Source organism: Oncorhynchus masou, chromosome 24 (assembly GCF_036934945.1).
Source record: "Oncorhynchus masou masou isolate Uvic2021 chromosome 24, UVic_Omas_1.1, whole genome shotgun sequence".
NCBI lineage: Eukaryota > Metazoa > Chordata > Actinopteri > Salmoniformes > Salmonidae > Oncorhynchus > Oncorhynchus masou.
The window spans coordinates 24004143-24030971 of NC_088235.1; the positions used below are offsets into that span (position 1 = coordinate 24004143).

General features: G+C 45.2%; 1 protein-coding gene across 1 annotated transcript in view; it reads right to left on the reverse strand.

Annotated features, from left to right (window-relative positions):
* The window catches only part of LOC135511925 (protein sidekick-2-like), a 645207-nt gene that overhangs the window by 78073 nt on the left and 540305 nt on the right, over positions 1 to 26829 (reverse strand). The window contains exons 11-23 of the mRNA XM_064933447.1: positions 26380 to 26547; positions 26030 to 26132; positions 24825 to 25001; positions 22571 to 22707; positions 22287 to 22434; positions 14016 to 14156; positions 12388 to 12569; positions 11457 to 11572; positions 7308 to 7503; positions 6599 to 6697; positions 6329 to 6520; positions 2529 to 2650; positions 2252 to 2361 (exon numbers count right to left, since the gene is read on the reverse strand). Of these exons, the coding sequence (XP_064789519.1) occupies positions 2252 to 2361; positions 2529 to 2650; positions 6329 to 6520; positions 6599 to 6697; positions 7308 to 7503; positions 11457 to 11572; positions 12388 to 12569; positions 14016 to 14156; positions 22287 to 22434; positions 22571 to 22707; positions 24825 to 25001; positions 26030 to 26132; positions 26380 to 26547 (1891 nt within the window). The remainder of the gene's footprint in view (positions 1 to 2251; positions 2362 to 2528; positions 2651 to 6328; positions 6521 to 6598; positions 6698 to 7307; positions 7504 to 11456; positions 11573 to 12387; positions 12570 to 14015; positions 14157 to 22286; positions 22435 to 22570; positions 22708 to 24824; positions 25002 to 26029; positions 26133 to 26379; positions 26548 to 26829) is intronic.

The window sequence follows — 26829 nt, forward strand, 5'->3', positions numbered from 1 at the left end:
AAATTCAACTGTGTGTTCTGGGATATAGTGTATAATGGAGTTGGAATCAAGTGAACCCTCTCACAACTTTGTATACGTGGAAGAGGCTGGCTTCAACCTGACCAAATGCAGAAGGCGGGGTCGGACTATCATCGGTCACAGAGCTACTGTGGATTTGCCAGGCCAACGGGGAGGAAATATCACCATGTGTGCTGCTATTTCGGAGCATGGTGTCCTAACCCATATCCCCCTTATAGGGCCATACAACACCCAGCATCTACTCAACTTTTTAGAGACTCTCTACAGGGCTCTCATCCCTGATGATGAGAGGGGTCTGTTTAGAGAGGATTTGCCAAAGTATGTGGTCATTTGTGATGATGTGAGTTTCCATCGATCAAACATCATAAGGCAATGGTTTGTGACCCACCCGAGGATGCTCGTAGAATTCCTCCCACCTTGTTCACCATTCCTTAACCCAATTGAGGAGTTCTTTTCAGCATGGAGGTGGAAGGTGTACGATCGTCAGCCACACACACAGATGACCCTGCTGGCTGCAATGGATGCAGCATGTGAGGACATCACAGTAGACGCCTGCAGAGGATGGATAAGGCATTCCAAAATATTCTTTCCACGTTGCATTGGAAGGGAAAATATCCGGTGTGATGTGGATGAGAATATGTGGGCCGACAGACAGGAACGTCTGGATGTGTAGAGACAGCACAACAGTGCTGCGGGCAAAGTTGTGCCTTAGGGGTGATTTACTGTGTTTCTTTCTAATTTAGTTTTTTTTCCTTTGTGCCCCTTGGGTTGTCCAGTCTCTTTCAATCCATACCCCACATACAGTAATATGTAAATAGTACTGTTGAAATTGATATTTGACATAGAAGTGCAGCCTTGTGCATTTTCAATACAGTACTGTCATCCAAACTGTAGCCTAAGTTTACATCAGGTAATACTGTCAGTACACAGTTACATGGACAACATGCCTAAACATTTTGACGACCTTGTTCGTGAACAATGACTCATCATTCTGATGACACTGACATGATCATTGGCATGAATATTTACTTTTGAGAGATGTACTAAGGATTTTTAGTGACTGACTAGCTTTAGAAACATATCTATTGTATATTGCAGTTTGTACAAATTGTTCTGAGAAATGCACTGATTATTTTGCACATGTTAGGGATGATGTGAAAAATGCACCAAAGCGACTGAGAAAAACTGTAATGGTACCAGGAATCTACATAAGGTGTTAGAGGTTAGGTACACTACGTGTAGAAGGGTTAGAGGTTAGCTACACTACCTGTAGAAGGGTTAGGTGTTAGAGGTGAGGTATACTACCTGTAGAAAGGTTAGGGGTTAGAGCTTAGATACACTACCTGAAGAAGGTTAGGGGTTAGAGCTTAGATACACTACCTGTAGAAAGGTTAGGGGTTAGAGCTTAGATACACTACCTGTAGAAAGGTTAGGGGTTAGAGCTTAGATACATTACCTGTAGAAAGGTTAGGGGTTAGCGCTTAGATACACTACCTGTAGAAAGGTTTGGTGGTTAGAGGTGTGGTATACTACCTGTAGAAAGGTTAGGGGTTAGAGCTTAGATATACTACCTGTAGAAATGTTAGGGGTTAGAGCTTAGATACACTACCTGTAGAAAGGTTAGGGGTAAAGGTGTATATGGGTTAAGTATGGTACCAATAGAAGGTGTAGGGGTTAGTTACACTACCAGTAGAAAGGTTAGGGGTAAAGGTGTATATGGGTTAAGTATGGTACCAATAGAAGGTGTAGGGGTTAGTTACACTACCTGTAGAAAGGTTAGGGGTAAAGGTGTATATGGGTTAAGTATGGTACCAATAGACGGTGTAGGGGTTAGTTACACTACCTGTAGAAAGGTTAGGGGTAAAGGTGTATATGGGTTAAGTATGGTACCAATAGACGGTGTAGGGGTTAGTTACACTACCTGTAGAAAGGTTAGGGGTAAAGGTGTATATGGGTTAAGTATGGTACCAATAGAAGGTGCAGAGGTTAGTTACACTACCTGTAGAAAGGTTAAGGATAAAGGTGTATATGGGTTAAGTATGGTACCAATAGAGGGTGTAGGGGTTAGTTACACTACCTATAGAAAGGTTAGGGGTAAAGGTGTATATGGGTTAAGTATGGTACCAATAGAGGGTGTAGGGGTTAGATACACTACCTGTAGAAAGGTTAGGGGTAAAGGTGTATATGGGTTAAGTATGGTACCAACAGAAGGTGTAGGGGTTAGTTACACTACCTGTAAAATGTGTATGGGTTTAGTCCTGGCACCTCCAGGGATCGGGCATCAGGCTCGTTCGGCAGCTGGTGAACAATCACCCAGTCCTCATTGTCTCCTATCACACTGACCTATACAAAACAACAACAACAACAACATGAAAACTGCGTCCCAAATGGTCCACTATAAGTAGTGCAGTGTATAGGGAATAGGGTGCCATTTGGGACTCAGCCAATGTCGATGTGGGTCACAGATCAGGGGAGGGGTCAGAGACTTTCTCTGGGGGAGGAGACCTTACCTGGGCCTCTACCTGCCAGCGAGAGATGGAGGTCTTTCCATCATAGCCGGGTTTGAACTGGAGAGTGATGGATCGAGGGCCAATGTTGGAGATGGCCATGTTGGTGGGAGGACCAGGCAGCTCTAGATAGACAGACAGACAGACAGAGACATACAGAGACAGACAGACAGACAGACAGACAGACAGACAGACAGACAGACAGACAGACAGACAGGCAGGCAGACAGACAGACAGACAGACAGACAGACAGACAGACAGACAGACAGACAGACAGACAGACAGACAGACAGACAGACAGACAGACAGACAGACAGACAGACAGACAGACAGACAGACAGACAACACATCGTTATTGACCATTTGAAAGGTGGGAATAATACAAGGAGAACAGGAAGGAACAGAGGGTATCAAGGACCAGGGCCTTTAATACGGTAAAGAGTTGAAGTAATGAGTCGACAGAAAACCTAATACAGTGGTCTCTATGCCTAATGCAATATTGTTTTTGACTTGAGGTTTTCTACATGGAATTGTTTTATCTTTTAAATCTTTACTGATTCAGGACTATGCTTCTACTACATTAAAATGCTAAAGATTGAAGGTACTTCTTCAATAAGTTTAAACTAGAGACATCTGTTTGTTTTGCATTGGATGCATCTCAATTCACATTGCTCTTCCTCATCAGCAGTGAAAGGTTACAGAGGTAGAGTGGTGTTTGTCAGGCCAAGAGACATCCCGAAAATCAGTCTTCTTACAAAATCATCTGTAGCTTCCGAACGGTTTGACCTACAAACTATTATGGAAAGATGATACTCCCACGAACACGATGGTGTTCTCCGTTTTGCTCTGCGACCCTTACAAGCGTCTTGGGACTCGTCTGAATTCGGTACAGCCGATCTGCCAAATTCTTTCTGTAGCGTCCAAACAGTTTGGACTGAACACTAATATGTGACTCTCACGACCATGTCTGTTGTTTTGCTGTAGGATGCCCACAGGCTTCACAAGACTCATCTGAAGGTCCCCCGGTACCAGTTGGAAACATACATGTAAGTACAGTATATATGGAGACTGTTTCATGCCAAAAATAAGGGGTTAAATAAATGTACAAAACAATAATAAATGTTTCCTGATATCTCTCACTTCAGAACAAACTTCCTTTACATTTTTTGGGGCGGCTATCTGTTGATGTTGTCCCCCGATTTAGACAGGGCTTGGACTCTCATGGGTTAAAGTTGTGGTTAAAGTTTAACTTATTGGTTCAAGTTGTGGGTTAAAGTTGACAACAGGGAAATCTATTACTTTGTGACAGTGCAGCCTTGTGGTCTAAAATGGATACTGCACTGGTGATGAGCCATTGCTGCTGAGTAGCAGTCTCTCGCTCTCATGGAAGTTTCACTTCACTCAACTCGAAGTTCTGAGATAAGATAAAACAAAACGTTTTAGATCAGCGGGAAGAGTTGGGGATCTTGGAAACAGCTCTTACATAGAGATAGCCCTAGACATAGTATGCCAATTCATGATAAACATTTACATTTGGATATTGTATTTTTATTAAGTGATGAAAAAATAAAAAATTACAATATCCTAATGTAAATGTTTATTATTAATATCATGAAGTTGGCATATTCTTTATAGGGATAGAATAAACGGCCAAATGAATTGCAATTGCATTTCATCTCACTTTTTACATTCTGGATGGCTTATTCTCTGCAAATCCTGCTGGAGAAAAAGCTGAATATGACAAAGATTCTATTCAAGTACGTGTGCATGTGAGTGCGATATTCCATGAGCTACTAACACGCAGCCGGAATCAGCAGAGTGTGCGGTTCCCGCATCGGACTCAAACACATGAAGAGGAACATCTTCATCATGGACTGCGATGGACCGCTAAGATTAGTTTGAGGTAACTCACCATCAAATGATTGTGGATGGAGCTGCTACACAAGTACAGTAATTTGCCTGTAAGTTATCGTACAGTGTAGCCTACACTGGAAATAAAACTCCTGTTGTTTTTACGATAACTTACTGGCAGTTACTGAGTGAACATGTTTGGGAACCCCTGCCCTAGGGTACTAAGTGGAGGCTGCTTAGGGGAGAATGACTCATAATAATGGCTGGAACGGAGCAAATAGAATGGCATCAGACACCTGGAAACCATGTTTTTGATGTATTTGATAACATTCCATTGATTCTGTTCCAGTCATTACCACAAGCCCATCCTCCCCAATCAAGGTGAAACCAACCTCCTGTGAGGGTACTATATAGTGAAAGGGGCCAACTCTTCAAGTTGATGTAGTGGGTCTATTGGCACATAGACTATATACCTGGAATTGTAAAAGCATCACATTTAAAGGTGAAAAACATCACTTTTTGAGCAACCTAAGAAAAATCACATAGACATGTGAGTTATAGATATGTAATTCCCATTGAAAGCAAGTTTAAAAAGAGGTAGATCTGTTCTATGTGCACCATTTCTATACTTTCCTGTTTTAAAGTTTCGTTGTTGCGTCTTTTAATTTTGGTTTAAAGCATCAGCTTCAAACAGCTGAAAAAGGTTGGTTATGGAAAATATATTTCCCAGCTGTTTAGATGATACAATGATTCTATTCACTATACTTTCTTGTTTTGTCACATAAATTGAAATTAGGTGATTTATTAGAATTTTAGCAACATGGAAATGGCTGAATGATTTCTACGTAGTGCATCTTTAAAATAACTGTCCAGTGTTTACATATTTCTGTGAAATATTACCTATAATTAATTACAATATGAGTGAAATAGCTTTCCTTCAACAAATTGTAATTGAGTATGTTAAAAAACTACTTTTCTGTGATGGAATGGTGTGGGCTTATACCAGTCAAAAAACATATTAATGCGAGTAGACTGCTGATTGGCCAGCTCATTCTCTTCAGGAGGATGACATCATCCTCTATGAGGAAATAGCTAGCATTTTTTAAATGGTCTGTTTGAGATACAAGTTTGAGGTGGGGTTTTTGAAGTGTTTTTTCTCCTATTTATACTTTGTCCAAAAATATGAGAATAGGACGAACAACAACATTATATGGGAATGAGTGCACAGAATATTAACTTTTAAATGTGAGATTTTCAATGGACAGTTAGGATACTTTAAATAATTAGCATGACTGGTTATACAGACAAAAGCACAGTGTGAGATCTCTAGGGTGGGGATGTAGAGTTAAAGCCATAGACTGTATCTTTTTACAGTTAAAGAGTTGAAGTAATCACCATTCTTGAAAAATAACCATAGCTCTATACTGTACTAACTGTAACCCTTGATAGAATGGGTCATTTTACTTGACAGTTCTGAAAGATATACTGTATAGTGTCTGGGGGAGCCCCAGGTGCAGTAATAATTTACCGGAGGTCTTGTATTTCTATAATACACTGTACTGTGTTTTAATAGGTAATTGTAAACTGGAATTATCTCGATTATCTATTATCTCGATGGACTCTTACTTTTGAGCCATGTGTCGGTACTGATCTGGAGCTACACACCAGGGACTGAGCCATGTGTCGGTACTGACCTGGAGCTACACACCAGGGACTGAGCCATGTGTCGGTACTGAACTGGAGCTACACACCAGGGACTGAGCCATGTGTCGGTACTGACCCGGAGCTACACACCAGGGACTGATCCATGTGTCGGTACTGACCTGGAGCTACACACCAGGGACTGAGCCAAGTGTCGGTACTGACCTGGAGCTACACACCAGGGACTGAGCCATGTGTCGGAACTGACCTGGAGCTACACACCAGGGACTGAGCCATGTGTCGGTACTGACCTGGAGGTACTCCAGAAGAGATTGTGGAGGAGGACAGTTTTCCCTGGCCCTTGGAGGTCATGCCGGCCACCTCGATGGTGTATGTGGTGAGGGCAGTCAGCCCCGTGACGCGGTACTCCAGGGTCACGTTGGGAAGGTAGTGGGTCACCCGTGTGTTGGTGCGGTTAAACTCCTCCCATGAGATACGGTACCCTGGAACAGAGAATCAATCAAATTCATCAATCAATCCAATATTATTTGTTCAGGTCCAATGTCTTTTGCGTGATGTACCTGTGAGGACTCCGTTCTTCTCTTCAGGTTCTCTCCAGCTCACTTTGAGAGACGTGTCGAGGATCTCTGTGAAGCTCAGGTCACCCACCGCCCCAGGAGCTAAAGAGGAGGGCACAGTGGTTATTTAAGAACAAATTCTTACTTTCAATGACAGCCTAGGAACAGTGGGTTAACTGCCTTGTTCAGGGGTAGAACAATTTTTACCTTGTCAGCTCGGGGATTCAATCAACCTTTCGGTTACTAGTCCAACGATCTAACCACTAGGCTACCCTGCCACCCCATTATCATGATGAGAATTATAACCCAATGGATCCCACAGATGTCAATAGCATACATAATTACATTATGTAGATGCATTTTAATATATTAGGCTTTTTAAAAATTGTCCGTTGAATAGTCATTACAGCTAGTAAAATAGGCAAAATTAGGCTTTTACTTGGAAGATTGTAATTACAAGTAAATGCCTACTACAGTATGGCCGAACCTTTATCTCTTGAGAAAATGTGTCCCAATTAAATGTGAATTTGTGCAAAACCCTAATTGTAGCTTACGTATTCATCAGGACTGCAGAACTAGGCTGGTACTGTGCATTAATAATACATTTGACCCAGTGGGCATGTTTCAGTATGATTGGCCATGTCCACTAAACAGTGTGTGTGTGTGTGTGTGTGTGTGTGTTTGTGTGTGTGTGTGTGCATGTTGAACTCACTGTCTTCATGTGTCCTCAGGCCGTTAGCCGGGCTGCGGGGGCCATCTCCCGGCGTAGTGAAACACAGCACAGAGCTGTAGTACTCTGTGAACTTCTTCAGCCCCGTCACGTAGCCCACATGCACACTGTCCTGGAAGTTAGGTCTCACTGTAACCATGGTGACCTCCTCTTCCTGACCTGGCTCCCATGCCAACAGCTAGCAGAATGGTTAATGGGAACAGAGAAGGAAGAGCGTGAGATCAAACTAGAAATAAAAACTAAATGGTAGAACATCTAATAGGACTGACTGGTTTTCTGATTTTTTGGATAGGAACCAAAGAGCTCCACAATTTCCCCCAGAAATAGAACTGTTACTCTCCAAGTCTAATCATTTTCAAATGTTTTGTTTAAACCAACTCTGACCTGCTCTGGGGTGTCATTTGGCATCATACCTGCCACATGAATAGTTAGCGCCAGTGTCAACGTGTTCTGCCAGTGAGTAAGCACTGGAAGGCAGTGCTGGAAAGAGTCCACAGAGAGAGAGGATGAAAAAGCGAACTTTTAATTGTGGTGTATAGCAGGTCTAATGTATAGGGACTGCATACACATCAGAATGAGAGAGTGGAAAATTAGGTGTTCAGATGATTACTACCATTGGCAAATCTGTTGGGTCTATTTCTATATTGGTTCCCAGGCTGTGAGTAGAGTTTGTCTCTGGGAAAGAGAGTGTGGAGTTGGCACGCGGTGAGGTGGGTGTGTAAGCTGAATGTGGAATATATGGATGTCCCCTCTGCTTCCGTCTCTCTCTCTCTCTCTCTCTCTCTCTCTCTCTCCCTCTCTCGCTCACTCACACTCCCAGTAACCTCTCTCTCGGGACAGCCCTGCAGTCAGAGAGAGTTTAACAGTGACTGCTAAAATGTCCTGATAAGTGGGGCCAGAGTCATTCTCATGAACTCTTCTGAGAGAAATACAGTGTCATCACATCACACAGACTATATAATCAAGTACTTGTACAGCTGATTCTAAGCAGTCTTTCTCCATACATCTCATTCTAAGCCTATAAAGTACATATTTAAATGACTGACATTCTTAAACCATCTTCCTTGACAGTGGGAGCTGGAGAGATTGAACAAAGGACTTCCAGATCTAGTTTGGTAGTGGCATTTCTGTTTCCCCTTGTGACACAGTATGAGGCGCTACCAGCCTATCATCCAGTCAATCGATTGTACTGCCCCTAATGACAGGCTGCCTAGTGTCTCTGAGACTGCCCTCAGTGACAGGGTGACTGGTGTCTATCACCCATTAGAGAGTACTGCCCTCAGTGATAGGGTGACTGGTGTCTATCACCCATTAGAGAGTACTGCCCTCAGTGACAGGGTGACTGGTGTCTATCACCCATTAGAGAGTACTGCCCTTAGCGACAGGGTGACTGGTGTCTCCTTTCCTGAGGACGGCTCACCTCTCACAGTCCTGGGCGACTTTAACCTCCCCACGTCTACCTTTGACTCATTCCTCTCTGCCTCCTTCTTTCCACTCCTCTCCTCTTTTGACCTCACCCTCTCACCTTCCCCCCTACTCACAAGGCAGGCAATACGCTCGACCTCATCTTTACTAGATGCTGTTCTTCCACTAACCTCATTGCAACTCCCCTCCAAGTCTCCGACCACTACCTTGTATCCTTTTCCCTCTCGCTCTCATCCAACACTTCCCACACTGCCCCTACTCGGATGGTATCGCGCCGTCCCAACCTTCGCTCTCTCTCCCCCGCTACTCTCTCCTCTTCCATCCTATCATCTCTTCCCTCTGCTCATACCTTCTCCAACCTATCTCCAGATTCTGCCTCCTCAACCCTCCTCTCTTCCCTTTCTGCATCCTTTGACTCTCTATGTCCCCTATCCTCCAGGCCGGCTCGGTCCTCCCCTCCCGCTCCGTGGCTCGACGACTCATTGCGAGCTCACAGAACAGTGCTCCGGGCAGCCGAGCGGAAATGGAGGAAAACTCGCCTCCCTGCGGACCTGGCATCCTTTCACTCCTTCCTCTCTACATTTTCCTCCTCTGTCTCTGCTGCTAAAGCCACTTTCTTCCACTCTAAATTCCAAGCATCTGCCTCTAACCCTAGGAAGCTCTTTGCCACCTTCTCCTCCCTCCTGAATCCTCCTCCCCCCCTCCTCCCTCTCTGCAGATGACTTCGTCAACCATTTTGAAAAGAAGGTCGACGACATCCGATCCTCGTTTGCTAAGTCAAACGACACCGCTGGTTCTGATCACACTGCCCTACCCTGTGCTCTGACCTCTTTCTCCCCTCTCTCTCCAGATGAAATCTCGCTTCTTGTGACGGCCGGCCGCCCAACAACCTGCCCGCTTGACCCTATCCCCTCCTTTCTTCTCCAGACCATTTCCGGAGACCTTCTCCCTTACCTCACCTCCCTCATCAACTCATCCCTGACCGCTGGCTACGTCCCTTCCGTCTTCAAGAGAGCGAGAGTTGCACCCCTTCTGAAAAAACCTACACTCGATCCCTCCGATGTCAACAACTACAGACCAGTATCCCTTCTTTCTTTTCTCTCCAAAACTCTTGAACGTGCCGTCCTTGGCCAGCTCTCCCGCTATCTCTCTCAGAATGACCTTCTTGATCCAAATCAGTCAGGTTTCAAGACTAGTCATTCAACTGAGACTGCTCTTCTCTGTATCACGGAGGCGCTCCGCACTGCTAAAGCTAACTCTCTCTCCTCTGCTCTCATCCTTCTAGACCTATCGGCTGCCTTCGACACTGTGAACCATCAGATCCTCCTCTCCACCCTCTCCGAGTTGGGCATCTCCGGTGCGGCCCACGCTTGGATTGCGTCCTACCTGACAGGTCGCTCCTAACAGGTGGCGTGGCGAGAATCTGTCTCCTCGCCACGCGCTCTCACCACTGGTGTCCCCCAGGGCTCTGTTCTAGGCCCTCTCCTATTCTCGCTATACACCAAGTCACTTGGCTCTGTCATAACCTCACATGGTCTCTCCTATCATTGCTATGCAGACGACACACAATTAATCTTCTCCTTTCCCCCTTCTGATGACCAGGTGGCGAATCGCATCTCTGCATGTCTGGCAGACATATCAGTGTGGATGACGGATCACCACCTCAAGCTGAACCTCGGCAAGACGGAGCTGCTCTTCCTCCCGGGGAAGGACTGCCCGTTCCATGATCTCGCCATCACGGTTGACAACTCCATTGTGTCCTCCTCCCAGAGCGCTAAGAACCTTGGCGTGATCCTGGACAACACCCTGTCGTTCTCAACTAACATCAAGGCGGTGGCCCGTTCCTGTAGGTTCATGCTCTACAACATCCGCAGAGTACGACCCTGCCTCACACAGGAAGCGGCGCAGGTCCTAATCCAGGCACTTGTCATCTCCCGTCTGGATTACTGCAACTCGCTGTTGGCTGGGCTCCCTGCCTGTGCCATTAAACCCCTACAACTCATCCAGAACGCCGCAGCCCGTCTGGTGTTCAACCTTCCCAAGTTCTCTCACGTCACCCCTCTCCTCCGCTCTCTCCACTGGCTTCCAGTTGAAGCTCGCATCAGCTACAAGACCATGGTGCTTGCCTACGGAGCTGTGAGGGGAACGGCACCGCAGTACCTCCAGGCTCTGATCAGGCCCTACACCCAAACAAGCGCACTGCGTTCATCCACCTCTGGCCTGCTCGTCTCCCTACCACTGAGGAAGTACAGTTCCCGCTCAGCCCAGTCAAAACTGTTCGCTGCTCTGGCCCCCCAATGGTGGAACAAACTCCCTCACGACGCCAGGACAGCGGAGTCAATCACCACCTTCCGGAGACACCTGAAACCCCACCTCTTCAAGGAATACCTAGGATAGGATAAAGCAATCCTTCTCACCCCCCTTAAATGATTTAGATGCACTATTGTAAAGTGGCTGTTCCACTGATGTCAGAAGGTGAATTCACCAATTTGTAAGTCGCTCTGGATAAGAGCGTCTGCTAAATGACTTAAATGTAAATGTAAATGTCTATCACCCATTAGAGAGTACTGCCCTTAGCGCAAAATGACTGGTGTCTATCACCCATTAGAGAGTACTGCCCTCAGTGACAGGGTGACTGGTGTCTATCACCCATTAGAGAGTACTGCCCTTAGCGACAAAATGACTGGTGTCTATGATGTCCCTCACCTTGTATCCCTGGTTGATCCCGTTGATAAACTGAGGGTTAGGGGCGGCCCAGGTGATACGGATGGTCGTGGAATTGACGGCCTCCACCTGAACTTTACTGGGGGCTATAGTCGGCACTGCAGAAGACAAGAGGAAAAGGGAGAATCAGAGAGAGAAACAGAGAGAGAGATAGAGGTGAGAGGTATGGACAGAGAGAACAGGATACAACCAAACGAAACATTTCAGATATGACAGCCTTGGCTAGGTATTGATTCTGCAGGGCAGGGGCCACCATATTAACATCTTCACTCTCTTCTTTTTCTTCTCCTATCTTGAGGCTCAGGACTTATTACAACATTGTGGCTTTACTGCTCTCAGTTTCCAGCTGCGGGCTCAAACTTGAAATCTACGGCCAAGGTAGTGTAATGTACTATTCAGACCTTACAAACGATTCAATAGGAATGCATACCTCTATTCAGTAAGGATTACATTTATTCAGCAATATTTCAATACCATTTGGCACGGATGCTAACTCAAGGTTTTTGCTCCAGTTCTGACTGTGCTGCCTTCTACATAAACTGCATCAATAAAATATCCTTGTTGAACATCATTCTTATATTCTCCAAATGGGCATGATGCTTGACAAGTTAATTTATGTGTCAACTCATGAAATAGGTATTTAAAGGTAAGTTCTCCACAGGTAAAATCCTTTCCATTCAATTTCCTTCCAATGTCATCTAAGTATTTATCTGACTGACAAGCAGAATGTGCAATGAGCAGAGACTTTTACAGCTCACATCTGACTGACAAGCATAAGGGCCAATGAGCAGAGACTATTCCAGCTCACATCTGCACTGACAAGCATAAGGGCCAATGAGCAGAGTCTATTCCAGCTAACATCTGACTGACAAGCATAAGGGAAAATGAGCAGCGAGGATTCAGGATCACTCACCTCCCTGCAGCGTCCACTCAGTGACCTTGTGGCTGAAGGTTCCTAGCCCTGCCCTGTTGTAGGCTGCCACCTCTATCTCATAGTTGGTCCAGATGATCAGGTCCTCCAGGAGAATGTTGGTAACGTCGGGTTTGGAGATGTTCTTACTCTGGTAGTCCACCGGAAGACCTGTTAGACGATACCTGAGAGGGGGGGGGGGATAGGGGAGAGAGAGGGTGTAGAGAGAGGAGAGAAAGGAGAGGTTAGTCTGGTCTGGTTTGGAGATGTTCTTACTCTGGTAGTCCACCGGAAGACCTGTTAGACGATACCTGAGAGGGGGGATAGGGGAGAGAGAGGGTGTAGAGAGAGGAGAGAAAGGAGAGGTTAGTCTGGTCTGGTTTGGAGATGTTCTTACTCTGGTAGTCCACCGGAAGACCTGTTAGACGATACCTGAGAGGGGGGGGGATAGGGGAGAGAGAGGGTGTAGCGAGAGGAGAGAAAGGAGAGGTTAGTCTGGTCTGGTTTGGAGATGTTCTTACTCTGGTAGTCCACTGGTAGTCCTGTTAGACAATACCTGAGAGGGGGGGGGATAGGGGAGAGAGAGGGTGTAGCGAGAGGAGAGAAAGGAGAGGTTAGTCTGGTCTGGTTTGGAGATGTTCTTACTCTGGTAGTCCACCGGAAGACCTGTTAGACAATACCTGAGAGGGGGGATAGGGGAGAGAGAGGGTGTAGAGAGAGGAGAGAAAGGAGAGGTTAGTCTGGTCTGGTTTGGAGATGTTCTTACTCTGGTAGTCCACCGGAAGACCTGTTAGACGATACCTGAGAGGGGGGATAGGGGAGAGAGAGGGTGTAGCGAGAGGAGAGAAAGGAGAGGTTAGTCTGGTCTGGTTTGGAGATGTTCTTACTCTGGTAGTCCACCGGAAGACCTGTTAGACGATACCTGAGAGGGGGGGATAGGGGAGAGAGAGGGTGTAGCGAGAGGAGAGAAAGGAGAGGTTAGTCTGGTCTGGTTTGGAGATGTTCTTACTCTGTTAGTCCACCGGAAGACCTGTTAGACAATACCTGAGAAGAGACAGTACAGTCTAGTCTGAGACGATTGTAACTACAAAGTCATCCAGGGTGAAGAGAAACTACAGTCTAGTCTGAGACGATTGTAGCTACAAGGCCATCCAGGGTGACAAAATTGAGCAAAAACTGATTCTTAGTTGGAGAACAAGACATTCAACTCTTGTGTTTTTGTGTCATGGTCCCTGAGACACAGTGCCAGAGTGTGTTAAGGCCAGGTACTGTAGTACATCCTATCTACAGTAGAGGGAGACAGAGCAGGAGTCTACAACACTCGCCAGAGTGAGCAAATGATGATGACAGAGTGATTGGAATGTCTACAGAATGCCTGCCAACTTATTCTACACCATGACACAACCAGCTACAAACCTACTGCAAACTGAGTTTATCCCTACTGATAAACTGCCAGAGCTACAAGAGCAACTCCTAAAATTGTTCTTTCTCTCAGCTAGTGGTTTTACTTCATTTTGAACATGAGCACTTATGTTATGTGCTTCCATGTAGCATAACAACTCTCATCCTTGATTCAGAGAACCAGGGAGGGTTATAGCAGCCAACCAATCCTGTTATCCCATGGTTCTCACCGGACGCTGTAGCCCCTGAGAACCCCGTTCTGGTGGCTCTCTGGTGGGGGCTGCCACTGGATCATGATGGACTGGTTGGTGCGGCCGCTGGCGATCACATTCTGGGGAGGGGCACTGGGAGGTTCCTCTGGTAGAGATACACTGCAGAGAGGAGAGAGAGCAGAGAACGTTTGCAAGGATAGAGCGTTGTTTGTTTTTCTGTCAGAAGAGAAGACAATGCGTGTTGACAGGCTCTGTCTGTAGACCGGCTCTGTCACTTCTTTCTCATCCATAACCTGTTTCATGACCTCTTGCTCTTTTCAATAATCAACACGATGACATGAGAATGGCCCTGAAATGTATAGCGTCCATTTTACGGGCTGTTTTGTGTTTTTCTTTGCAGATCTTAACATATTATATATATTTTTTACATAGTGTTTCCGCGGTCCTAAAGGAGCTTCTGGACATCAGAGCAGTGATCACTAACCTTGATTTGGATGAAGATTTCTACTTCAATGGGTCGGCGGCGCAGGACATACTGCTTACCCCGGACCAGGCCCTAATCCCCAACACTCGGAAGAGAAAGAGACGGCAATATAGAGGGCGACGTGCGGGCACCCTGACGAAACTATAGCGGCGAGGAAATAAACCGCCTCTACCCTCTGTTCTATTGGCGAATGTACAATAATTGGAGAACAAACTGGACGAGCTCCATTCGACACTACCTTATCAATGGGACCTGAAGAACTGTGATATCCTATGTTTCTCTGAAACTTGGCTGAAAAAGGAGATGGATAATATACTGAAACTCTAGATCCCCATTACTCCACACACAGAGACACATACAAAGCTCTCCCTTGTCCTCCTCCATTTGGCAAATCTGACCATAACTCTATCCTCCTGAATCCTGCTTACAAGCAAACATTCTAGCAGGAAGTACCAGTGACGCGCTTAATACGAAAGTAATCTGATGAAGCGGATGCTAAACTACGGGACTGTTCGCTAGCACAGATTGGAATATGTTCCAGGACTTATTCCATGGCAATGTGGAGTTCACAGTCCACAGTCCACAGTCACTGGCCTCATTAATAAGTGCATCGATGACGTTGTCCCGACAGTGACCGTACACACAGTACATATCCCAACAAGAAGCCATGGATTACAGGTGTCGTGTCTTTGGCTATGCTGGATTAAGTGATATGACATGCTATTCTATACAATCCTTTCTCTGTAATTAATATGACCTGATTGAGCTAATTATGTAAATGTAATTAACTATCGGGGGACCACAAAATAATATTTCTAGAGCAGTTATCTTCCGAATAAACTCTTAAAGACCTAGTAATATTTTATATCATTAGCAGTCAATATTAATTGTCACCTTATTTCAGTCTCATCTGAAAGTTGTAAAATCTTCACAAACCCTGGCTAACAAGTTGAATCAGCCATACAAATTGGGTTCAATTATTTATTTACTAAATACCTAACTAATCACACAGAATAACATATACACAGAATGAATCATACCTTGATTTCAAATTATGTCATAAAGGAAAACGTCCCTAGCGGACGAAACAGATATGACAGCTGGTTACACAAAGAAAAGGGGGCTGGGTTTGAGTGAAAGAGCGGGAAGACTGAAGAACAAAGGGAGAAGCAATGTCTCTATTGGGCGCAGGCAGCTACTCTATTGTAAATACAGAATCTTATGCATTCTAAATTACCGCCCATTTGCAAAAGGAAAATGCAATAAATATTTACTCTGAGCTGCGCTTCGGTAGGTTGGTCGTAGATGCTGGTCGTGTTGGCCAACAGAGATCTTCCTGTCCTCGGAAGAATGTATCTGGTGGTAAATTGTAATGTCGTTGTAACGTCGTTGTATGGTAGACGGGATACTCTGTCTGTTCTTTCCTAGCCCACGTTTGCAGCTGCTGTTGCTAACTCAGCGGCTAGGAGGTATCACTTCTGGAGTGAATAAGATTTCAAAGTTCATACCATTCGCAACCAAAGCTCACGCTGAGGTTGGCTTCGTTCTGTATTTATTATCTGAACCCTTCTGACATCGGATATTCATCCTAATATACCTGGAACAGCAAGCTATATTGTCATCAAGGCTTTATAAAGGAAGGGAGGGCAGGGCGTGTTCCATAGTTTATAACCAATGTCTCTTCACATGGGCGGGCCACTGAATCGGTCCTAATTCACTCATGAAACCCCAACTCTCACATTTTAGAAGCTAAATTCACATTTCATCCCCTCCCAAATAATTTCATATTCAAACATTTAAATTGCAAAACAATTCCATGCGAATCTGATAACTATAATATGTAGACTTTCCACTGTAGAGTTTGTCACCCTATCATTGATGAGAATGTCTCAGATGACAACCGAACTGACATCATATTCATTAAGTACCAACGCATATGTTCAACTGGTTGGATTACCAAAATATGTTTAATTTCCCCCCACCTTCTGATGTTCCCAGAATCTCTGTTTAACAAAGGCTATTCAAGAGTCCCTCTGTAGAGTCAAGAAAGAGGGAAGGGAGAAATGTATTTATGGGGGGTCATAAACCTTACCCACTGGGTAAGGAAATAGGCAACATCCACACTGAGCTAAGGGCTAGAACTGCCACTTTCAAGGAGAAGAACACTAACCCAGATTCTTATAAGAAACCCTGCTATGCCTTCCGACGAACCATTAAACAGGCAAAGCGTCAATGCAGACAATTTGTGTAAGACCTTTAAACAGGTTAACATTCACAGGGCCACAAGGCCAGATGAACTACAAGGAAGCGAACTCAGACATGAGCCGACCAGCTGGCAAGTGTCTTCACTGACATTTTCAACCTCTCCCTGACACAATCTGTAATACCTGTAGCCTGTCTAAATGACTATCGCCCCATAGCACTCACATCTGTAGCCATGAAATGCTTTGAATTGTACTCTACACTACCCTTTCTCACTTAGACAAAAGGAACACCTACGTGAGAATGCTGTTCATTGACTAAAGCTCGGCGTTCAACAGAGTGTCTTCCAAGCTCATCACAAAGATAAGGACCCTGGGACTGAACACCTCTCTATGCAACTGGATCCTGGACTTCCTGACGGGATGCCCCCAGGTGATGAGGGCAGGCAATAACACATCAGCCACACTGACCCTCAACATGGGGGCCCCTCAGGGGTGCGTGCTTAGTCCCCTTCTGTACTCCCTGCTCACAGATGATTGCATGTCCGCACATGACTCCAACACCATCATTAAGCTTGCAGACAACACGACGGTGGTAGGCCTGATCACTGATGACAATGAGAAAACCTATAGGGAGGAGGTCAGAAACCAGGCAGTGTGGTGCCAGGACAACAACTTCTCGCTCAACATCAGCAATACAAAAGGTGCTGATCGTGGACTACAGGAAACGGAGGGGAGAGCACACCCCCTTTCACATTGATAAGTGCTGACGGGGAGTGGGTCAAGAGCTTCAAGTTCCTAGTTGTCCACATCACTAAGGATCTAGCATGGTCCAAACACCCCGACACAGTCATGAAGAGGGCACAACAATGCTTCCCCTTCAGGAGGCTCAAATCCTCAGATCCTCAAAAAGTCCTACAGCTGCACAATTGACAGCATCTTGACTGGCTGCTTTACCACTTGATATGGCAACTTTACTGGCATCCAACATGTCCTGCCCAATGAGTAGCCCACTCATTGGGCTGGACATGTTGGATGCTAGAGACATGCCGAGAGATGAGTTTGGATTGGACTGTGGTGTTGCATTTTGTGTCTGTAAAATGAGCTGCTCGTAATGCCTAGTCCTAGTCCTTTCTACTGCAGTTTATTTGAAATATATAACTTTAGCCACGGAGAACTGCAAATATGTTGCTTCTGCTCTCAATAACATTCCTGCTCTGAATTTATCAGGCGCTATCGACAAAGGTCAGTGGGGAAATGTTGTGATGATGGACTAGTTTCTGGACCACAATTGTGCAACGCAATGCTGACTCTCTCTCACTCTGAAAATAACACGTTTTGAAATCAGTGGAACACAACCGGCCAAACAAGCTGTGCAAAATAAACAGACAAAACACAGGATGTCTTATAAAAGGGGTTGCAGTCTGCCGTGAAGCTTTCATCCATGTATACATCCATGTAAGAATCTAGCTACAGATATTATACATTTCTAATTTTCATTGCAAACTAAAGCTTGCTGTTAGGTAGCCAGCTGGAGTTCAATGGCTCATGTGAAGCTTTCATCCATGTATACAGGTAAGACTCTAGCTACAGGTTCAGATATTATAAGATTCTAATTTTGTCAGAAAGTTGTTTTCATTGCAAGCTTAATTAAGCATGCTGTTAGATAGCCAGTTGGAGTTTGATCGCTGGCTTGCTAACTAAGAATGAACATAACGTTATTTGTTTAGCTTGCTATGACAATCGGTTTGTATTGCTAGTAACGTTACTCTATGGATTGGGATTATATTTAATATTTTTGCTAGCTAACGTTAATGTGACATGTCTAAACAAAAGACCCCAAGTTACAGCTTGATGTTAGCTAGCTAACGTCAGCTGAGGTTAGGTGGCTGGCTTGCTAGCTAACATTAACTTATGTGTATAAAGTGTGTGTATAGTTAGTTTAGTTTTCTCAGAATGCCATTTCACATTGCTAGTTATCTTCTTCGGGATAGGTGTTCGATCCACTGGATGGTTGAGCTAACGTAGGCTAAGGCATAAGATTGTAAGTACAAACATTTTTTCCCAGGACATAGACATATATGATATTGTCAGAAAGCTTAAATTATTGTTAATCTAACTGCACAGTCCAATTTACAGTAGCTATTGCAGTGAAATAACACCATGCTATTGTTTGAAGAGAGTGCAAAGTTTTGAACATGAAACGTTATTATTTTTAACAGAAATGTGATGGTTCATTGGATCAGTCTAAAACTTTGCACATACACATACACAAAATCTAAATTGCAGCTGGGCTGGAATGATACATTATGGCCTTTCTCTTGCATTTTTAAAATGATGATACAAAAAAAATACAAAGTAATGTTTTTTTTCTCTTCTTTGTATTATCTTGCATTATATTCTCCTACATTCCTTTCACATTTCCACAAACTTTAAAGTGTTTCAGTTACAGGAAATTAGATTTGGGTATGTCATTTTAGGTGAAAATTGAAAAAAAGGGGCAGATCCTTAAGGCTAGCTAACATTAGGCTTTAAAGCTTGCTTAGCTAGCCAACTGATGTTAGATGGCTGGCTAGCTACAGTAGCTAACATTCCCTGCATGAACTGTGTGTAGTGATATCTCAGAATGCAATTATGTATCTATTGTAGAGTAATGCTAAAATATTTGTATCTGTAATTTGTCTTTCAGCATCAATCAGTAGCAAACGCCTGACTCTAATCCACCATTCACACAGTCATCAAAAAGAAAGCTGGCCCAAGCAAGCAAAGGCAGCAGCGCAGTCATCAACTACATGCACCACTTCTTCAACTACAGAGTTGGTAAAACACGTGTGGACCTGAATTGTGATAACTCCAGTGGCCAAAACAAGAACAAGTTTATGCTCCGGCATGCACAAGCTCCACCACAATCTGGACATTCACTTCCTGATCACAGGCCACACCAAGTTTGCCCCTGACTGGTGCATCAGTCTCATGAAGCAGTGCTTCAGAAAGACCAGAGGGAACACTTTGTCTGAGATTGCTGGTGTTGTAAAGGACAGCACTATGACGGGTCAACATCTCACAGCTGGTTGGACTGGAGGATGGTACGGTGCTGGTGGAAAGCTATGGCTGGCAACCACACCTGACTCCATACTTCAGGCCGCTGCCACACATCAAGCAGTACCAGCACTTCAGGTAAAAAATAACTTTCATTGTATGAGGTTATTCTTATCTAAACTTGCATTGCTGTTGTGCAGGGTTGTAATGTCTTCTGATTTTTTGTTATTCCCTATTTTACAGCTTCAATTCTCTAGAGCCTGGTGTTGTCGACAAGGAGCGTTTTGAGTTTTGGTACTGGGAGTCAGAGTTGGAAATCAGTCGTGCACGCACGACGTGCAAGTATTTAGTCAGTAACCAATTGTGCAAGTTCTCCCACTTAAAAAGATGAGAGAGGCCTGTAATTTTCATCATAGGTACACTTCAACTATGACAGATAAAATGAGAAAAAAATCCAGAAAATCACATTGTAGGATTTTTTATGAATTTATTTGCAAATTATGGTGGAAAATATGTATTTGGTCAATAACAGAAGTTTATCTCAATACTTTGTTATATACCCTTTGTTGGCAATGACAGAGGTCAAACGTTTTCTGTAAGTCTTCACAAGGTTTTCACACACTGTTGCTGGTATTTTGGCCCATTCCTCCATGCAGATCTCCTCTAGAGAAGTGATGTTTTGGGGCTGTTGCTGGGCAACACAGACTTTCAACTCCCTCCAAAGATTTTCTATGGGGTTGAGATCTGGAGACTGGCTAGGCCAGCCAGTTTCATCATAGTGCTTGATGGTCTTTGCTACTGCACTTGAACAAACTTTCAAATTTCAAATATTTCGCATTGACTGACCGTCATGTTTAAAAGTAATGATGGGCTGTCATTTCACTTTGCTTATTTCAGCTGTTCTTGTCATAATATGGACTTGGTATTTTACCAAATAGGGGTAACTTCTGTATACCACCCCTACCTTGTCACAACACAACTGATTGGCTCAAACGCATTAAGAAGGAAAGAAATTCCACAAATGAACTTTTAAAGAGGCTCATCTTTTAATTGAAATGCATTCCAGGTGACTACCTCATGAAGCTGGTTGAGAGAATGCCAAGAGTGTGCAAAGCTGTCATCAAGGCAAAGGGTGGTTACTTTGAAGAATCTTAAATATAAAATGTATTTTGATTTGTTTAAGTTCTTTGGGATAGGGGGCAGTATTTTCACATCCGGATAAAAAGCGTGCCCAAAGTAAACTACCAGTTTCTCAGGCTCAGAAGCTAGGATACGCATACAATTGGTAGATTTAGATTGAAAACGCCAACGTTTCTAAATCTTTTGGAATTATGTCTGTGAGTATAACAGAACTGATACAGCAGGCAAAACCCAGAGGACAATCCATCCCCCCAAAAAACATATTCACCTCATCGACTCGGTAAATGGGACCCCGTGTATATAAGTTATTGTTACTCATTGTGTATTTATTATTACTTTTATTTTTATGTCTCTATTTTCTTTCTCTGCACTGTAAGTACACATTTCACTGTTAGTTTACACCTGTTGTTTACAAAGCATGTGACAAATAGCATGGACAAAATCAAATCAAGTTAAATGTTATCTGCAGTATCTGTGTCTAAGCTGTGTACAAAACCATCACTATGCCTTAATGAATTTTCTACTGATGGAGACACATAAGGTTCCTAGCCAGAGAGAGAAAAGGCTAATACCAAAGACCACATCGGACCAGTCAGATGATGCTGAATCAATTCAATCAATTATTATTTTTTTATTTATTTTAATTTGACCTTTATTTAACCAGGCAAGTCAGTTAAGAACATATTCTTATTTTCAATGACGGCCTGGGAACAGTGGGTTAACTGCCTGTTCAGGGGCAGAACGACAGATTTGTACCTTGTCAGCTCAGGGGTTTGAACTCGCTAGTCCAAACGCTCTAACCACTAGGCTACCCTGCCGCCCCAAAAGGGCCCATAAAGAGATATGACTTTTCAGAAAGCGAGGCGCAGTTGAGTTGAATTGTGTCACTTTAGGATGAAACGGAAGCCCAAAGCGCTCAGTGTGAACCCTTGCGCTGTCAGACGTGAGCCCCCTATGGTCCTCCTCTCAGCTGGATATGGCTGGGATACAACTGCACACATTTGAGCTGGCTTGACGAGCTAGCCTGTGTAAGAGGAGGGATTGAGTCCCAAATTAACCCCTATTCACTACATAGTCACCTACTTTTGGCCAGAGCACACTACGTTATGAGAAGTGACACAGGCTATTGAAGCCAACCTGATCTCAACAATCTCCCGGGATACCCCCAAAGCCCCCTCTGAGTGAGTGAAGTGGTGGTGTGTGTCTGGCTGCATCGGCTCAATTACTAATCCTTCAGCAGATAAAAATACACACACACACACACACACACACACACACACACACACACACACACACACACACACACACACACACTGTATACTGGAACGGGATCACACACTGGTTGACTGGGAGACTGAATAGGCTGTTATCATTGCACAGCAGGGGGGAGAGAGGAATCCTGGGAGGGCTCTCTCTCTCTCTCACCGGTCAGTCTCCTTGCTGAACTGGCCCTTGCCCACATCGTTGACGGCACAAAGGCGGAACTGGTAGGAGCGTGCTGGGATGAGTCCACTGACGGTCACTGCTGTCGACTCAGGCTCTATGTTGGCCAGGAGGATAGCCCAGGGAGCGTCTAGCACAGGAAGAGAGAACAGACACAAATCAAACCTGCAGATGATCTAATCGTTCTCTTCATTCTATTTATCCTAATAACAGTGGTTTATTCTTTCTCATTATCCATCTGCCTGTGTCCTCCTGAGATCACTCACTGTTCTCAGAGACCTCCAGGATGTAGCGAAGCAGGGGGCTGTTCCCGTCGAAGGGCTTGGCCCAGGTCAGGTTAATGGCCCTCTTTTCTGAGGAACTTAGCAGGGCCGCAGGGTTCTCTGGAGCATAGGGCAGCTGTCTGAGGGGTGGTGGTGTGTTTGTGTGTGTGGGGGGGGGGGGGTAGACAGATAGTCAGAGAGGTTGTCAGACAGACGGGCAGACAGAAAGAGGAGATATGACTGACTGGATGAGTTTTTAAAAATACAATCTTAGAGGTAAGATTTGCTCAAAATCCATCATTAAAGGAAACTGGGACAGCAGGGTAGAGAAAAAAAGAGAGAGACAGACAGGAGTGGGGTGCGACAGTTGAGAGACAGGAGATGTGAGAATGGGGAGAGAGGTGAGACAGGAGAGGTGAGACAGGAGGGGTGGGAGAGGTGAGAAAGGAGAGGTGAGATAGGAGGGGTGGGGCAGGAAAAGTGACATAGGAGAGATTAGACATGAGATGTACGACAGAAGAGCTGAGGCAGGAGAGGTGAGACTGGGGAGAGAGATGAGACAGGAGAGGTGAGAAAGGAGAGGTGAGACAGGAGAGGTGAGAATGGGGAGAGAGGTGAGACAGAAGAGATGGCCGGGAGAGATAAAAATGGGGAAAGAGGTGATACAGGAGAGATGGGACAGGAGAGGAGAGAATGGAGAGAGAGGTGAGACAGAAGAGATGGTCGGGAGAGATGAAAATGGGGAGAGAGGTGAGACATGAAAAGGTAGAAAAGGAGGGGTGAGAGGAAAGGTGAGAATGGAGTGAGAGGTGAGACAGGAGAGGTGAGAATGGGGAGAGAGGTGAGAGGAGTGGTGAGAATAGGATGAGAGGTGAGACAGGAGAGGTGGGATAGGAGAGGTGAGGCAGGAGAGGTGAGACAGGAGAGGTGAGGCAGGGGAGATGAGACAGGAGAGGTGGGATAGGAGAGGTGAGGCAGGAGAGGTGAGACAGGAGAGGTGGGATAGGAGAGGTGAGGCAGGAGAGATGAGACAGGAGAGGTGTGATAGGAGAGGTGAGGCAGGAGAGATGAGACAGGAGAGGTGGGATAGGAGAGGTGAGACAGGAGAGGTGAGACAGGAGAAGGGGATAGGAGAGGTGAGGCAGGAGAGGTGAGACAGGAGAGGTGAGGCAGAAGAGATGAGACAGGAGAGGTGGGATAGGAGAGGTGAGGCAGAAGAGATGAGACAGGAGAGGTGGGATAGGAGAGGTGAGGCAGAAGAGATGAGACAGGAGAGGTGGGATAGGCGAGGTGAGGCAGGAGAGATGAGACAGGAGAGGTGGGATAGGCGAGGTGAGGCAGGAGAGATGAGACAGGAGAGGTGGGACTGGAGAGCTGAGCTACAAGAATACAATGAGTAAGGGCTGGCAAAAGAACGGGCGGTCAGAAAGTTAGAAAATGTTTATTGTATTTTTCTGTGTGTGTTAAGAGAACAGCAGACAGAGATAATTATAAAAAGACCACGAAGAGGTGGACAGAGCAAGAAGTGAGAGAGAGAGAGAGAAGAGAAAAAAACAAGCAGTATTTTTTGTTAAAGACAGGATGAGAGAGAGAACAAGCAGTATATCTTGTTCAGAACAGGATGAACATGAAAGAGAGAGAGGGCGAGAGAGTGAGAGAGAGAGAGAGAGAGAGAGGGCGAGAGAGTGAGAGAGAGAGAGAGAGGGCGAGAGAGTGAGAGAGAGAGAGAGAGAGAGAGAGAGAGAGAGAGAGAGGCGAGAGAGTGAGAGAGAGAGAGAGAGAGAGAGAGAGGGCGAGAGAGTGAGAGAGAGAACAAGCAGTATATCTTGTTCAGAACAGGATGAACATGAAAGAGAGAGAGGGCGAGAGAGAGAGAGAGAGAGAGAGAGAGAGAGAGAGGGCGAGAGAGTGAGAGAGAGAGAGAGAGGGCGAGAGAGTGAGAGAGAGAGAGAGAGAGAGAGAGAGAGGGCGAGAGAGTGAGAGAGAGAGAGAGAGAGAGAGAGAGAGGGCGAGAGAGTGAGAGAGAGAACAAGCAGTATATCTTGTTCAGAACAGGATGAACATGAAAGAGAGAGAGGGCGAGAGAGAGAGAGAGAGAGAGAGAGAGAGAGGGCGAGAGAGAGAGAGAGAGAGAGAGAGAGAGAGAGAGAGAGAGAACAAGCAGTATATCTTGTTCAAGACAGGATGAACAAGAAAGAGAGACAGAGAAAACAAGAGGATGATAAAGAGGGAGAGAGAGATATGTCGATTGTGTTACCTGACTCGGAGGTGTGCGCTGCGTGAGTCGTTGCCTCCTACCGACATAACCCTACAGGTGTAGGTCCCGATGTCACCTGACCAGGTCTGGGAGATGTGGAGGGTACCATCCGGGTCCAGCCGGATACGAGGGATAGACTGGGCGTTGATGACCAAGCCCTCCTTCTCCCACACATACCTACAGTTTAAAGGTCGAAAACAGACATTGTTATCTAAACATCAAATTGGCAGAGGTTTGGAACTCTATCTTCTTGGTCTATTAACTAATCTATTAACCAAAACTCTAATCTATTAACCAAAACTCCATTCACCGAAAACAGACTGAAATTTCAGGCCACCTTTTCAAACAGCTCTTACACAAAATGGGCAAAATCATACATTTCCCAATTTTACAGTATCATTCCAACCTCATAGTGGTTGCTTCTTGACATGCACAGCAGGTGTGACCTGCCCCTGTGACCTTGTCATATTGTGCAATGTTAGTGAGTGTTGTTGTATGTAAGGTTGGAGAAAAGTGTGTGTGTTTGTGTGTGCATAAGATGCTTTATGTGCGTCTCACTCTGTGTGTGTGTGTGGGTGCAGTGTGTCTGTATGAGTGTGTAAAAGTGTACTGTGTGTGTGTGTGTGGGGGGGTGGGTGCAATGCGTGTCAAGTGGTGGGTGTAGCTGGTGCATGGAAGTCAGGCGCAGGAGAGCAGAGATGAGTGGACAAAGCACTTTACTAAGGCAATCATAATACAGAACACAACCACGTCACAAAACAAATCCCCAAAGAACAAGTGAGGCAGCACAAAGTACAAAACATTTAGTACAAAGTACCGGCTGCCACAAAGCACGGGTATAAAACAAAACCTGTCGCAAACCAGCAGGAAGTGTGCCAACCTTGACAAATGAACAATACCCCACACAGACATGGAGGGAACAGAGGGCTAATTACACATAGTAACGATGATGAGATGTAAACCAGGTGTGCAGGAAAACAAGACAAAACAAATGGAAAATGAAAAGTGGATCGGCGATGGCTAGAAGACCGGCGACGGCTAGAAGACCGGTGACGTCGACCGCCGAACGCAGCCCAAACAAGGAGAGGAACCGACTTCGGCGGAAGTCCTGACAGTGTGTCTGTATGTGTGTGTAAAAGTGTACTGTGTGTGTGTGCGTGCATGCGTGCGTGCACATAGTGCTTGGTGTGTGTGTGCTCTCCTACTTGACCGTGACACTGGGGTCGTGTGTAACTCCACAGGTCACAGTGGCCTTGGTGCCTTTGATGACACTCTGGTCCTGAGGGGGGGTGTTGATACGGGTGCGAGCTGTAAGGAGAGAGAGTGGGTGTATGAACACACACTTATACACACACACTATAAAGAGAAGGATGCAGTGCGTGCTGCATGTTCTGATTTCTCCAAGTGGCACGTTGTCCCTGGATCAAGTCACATGTTGTCCCTGGATCAAGGCACATGTTGTCCTTGGATCAAGTCATATGTTGCCATTGGATCAAGGCAAATGCTGTCCCTGGATCACGGCACATGTTGTCCCCCCCCACATGCTCACACTCACCCCACACCACAAGGTCAGCAGCAGCCTCATCTATGCCCCGGGAGTTGCTGGCCATGCAGGTGTAGGTGCCAGCATCTGATATGTGGGATGGGGAGATAAGCAGGCTGCCTGACTCCAGCAAGGTGAACCTGGGCAGCTGAACAGAACCACTGGCCAGAACACGCTCACCTGGAAGGACAGAGAGAGAGGGAGAGAGAAAGAGCGAGAGAGAGAGTTTGTTTTGCTGGGGAGAGTGATACGTCTTTTGTAATTTCTTGAAGTTCAGGTTTTATTGTCACATGCACAACAAGTACAAGCTCTTCTCACCAGTGCAGTAATCAATAGAAAAATAGAACAACTAATAATAATAATAAACTAAATTAAAATATTTACAGCACCAGTCAAAAGTTTGGACACGTACTCATTTAAAGTTTTCTTTGTTTTTACTATTTTTTATATCGTAGAATAATA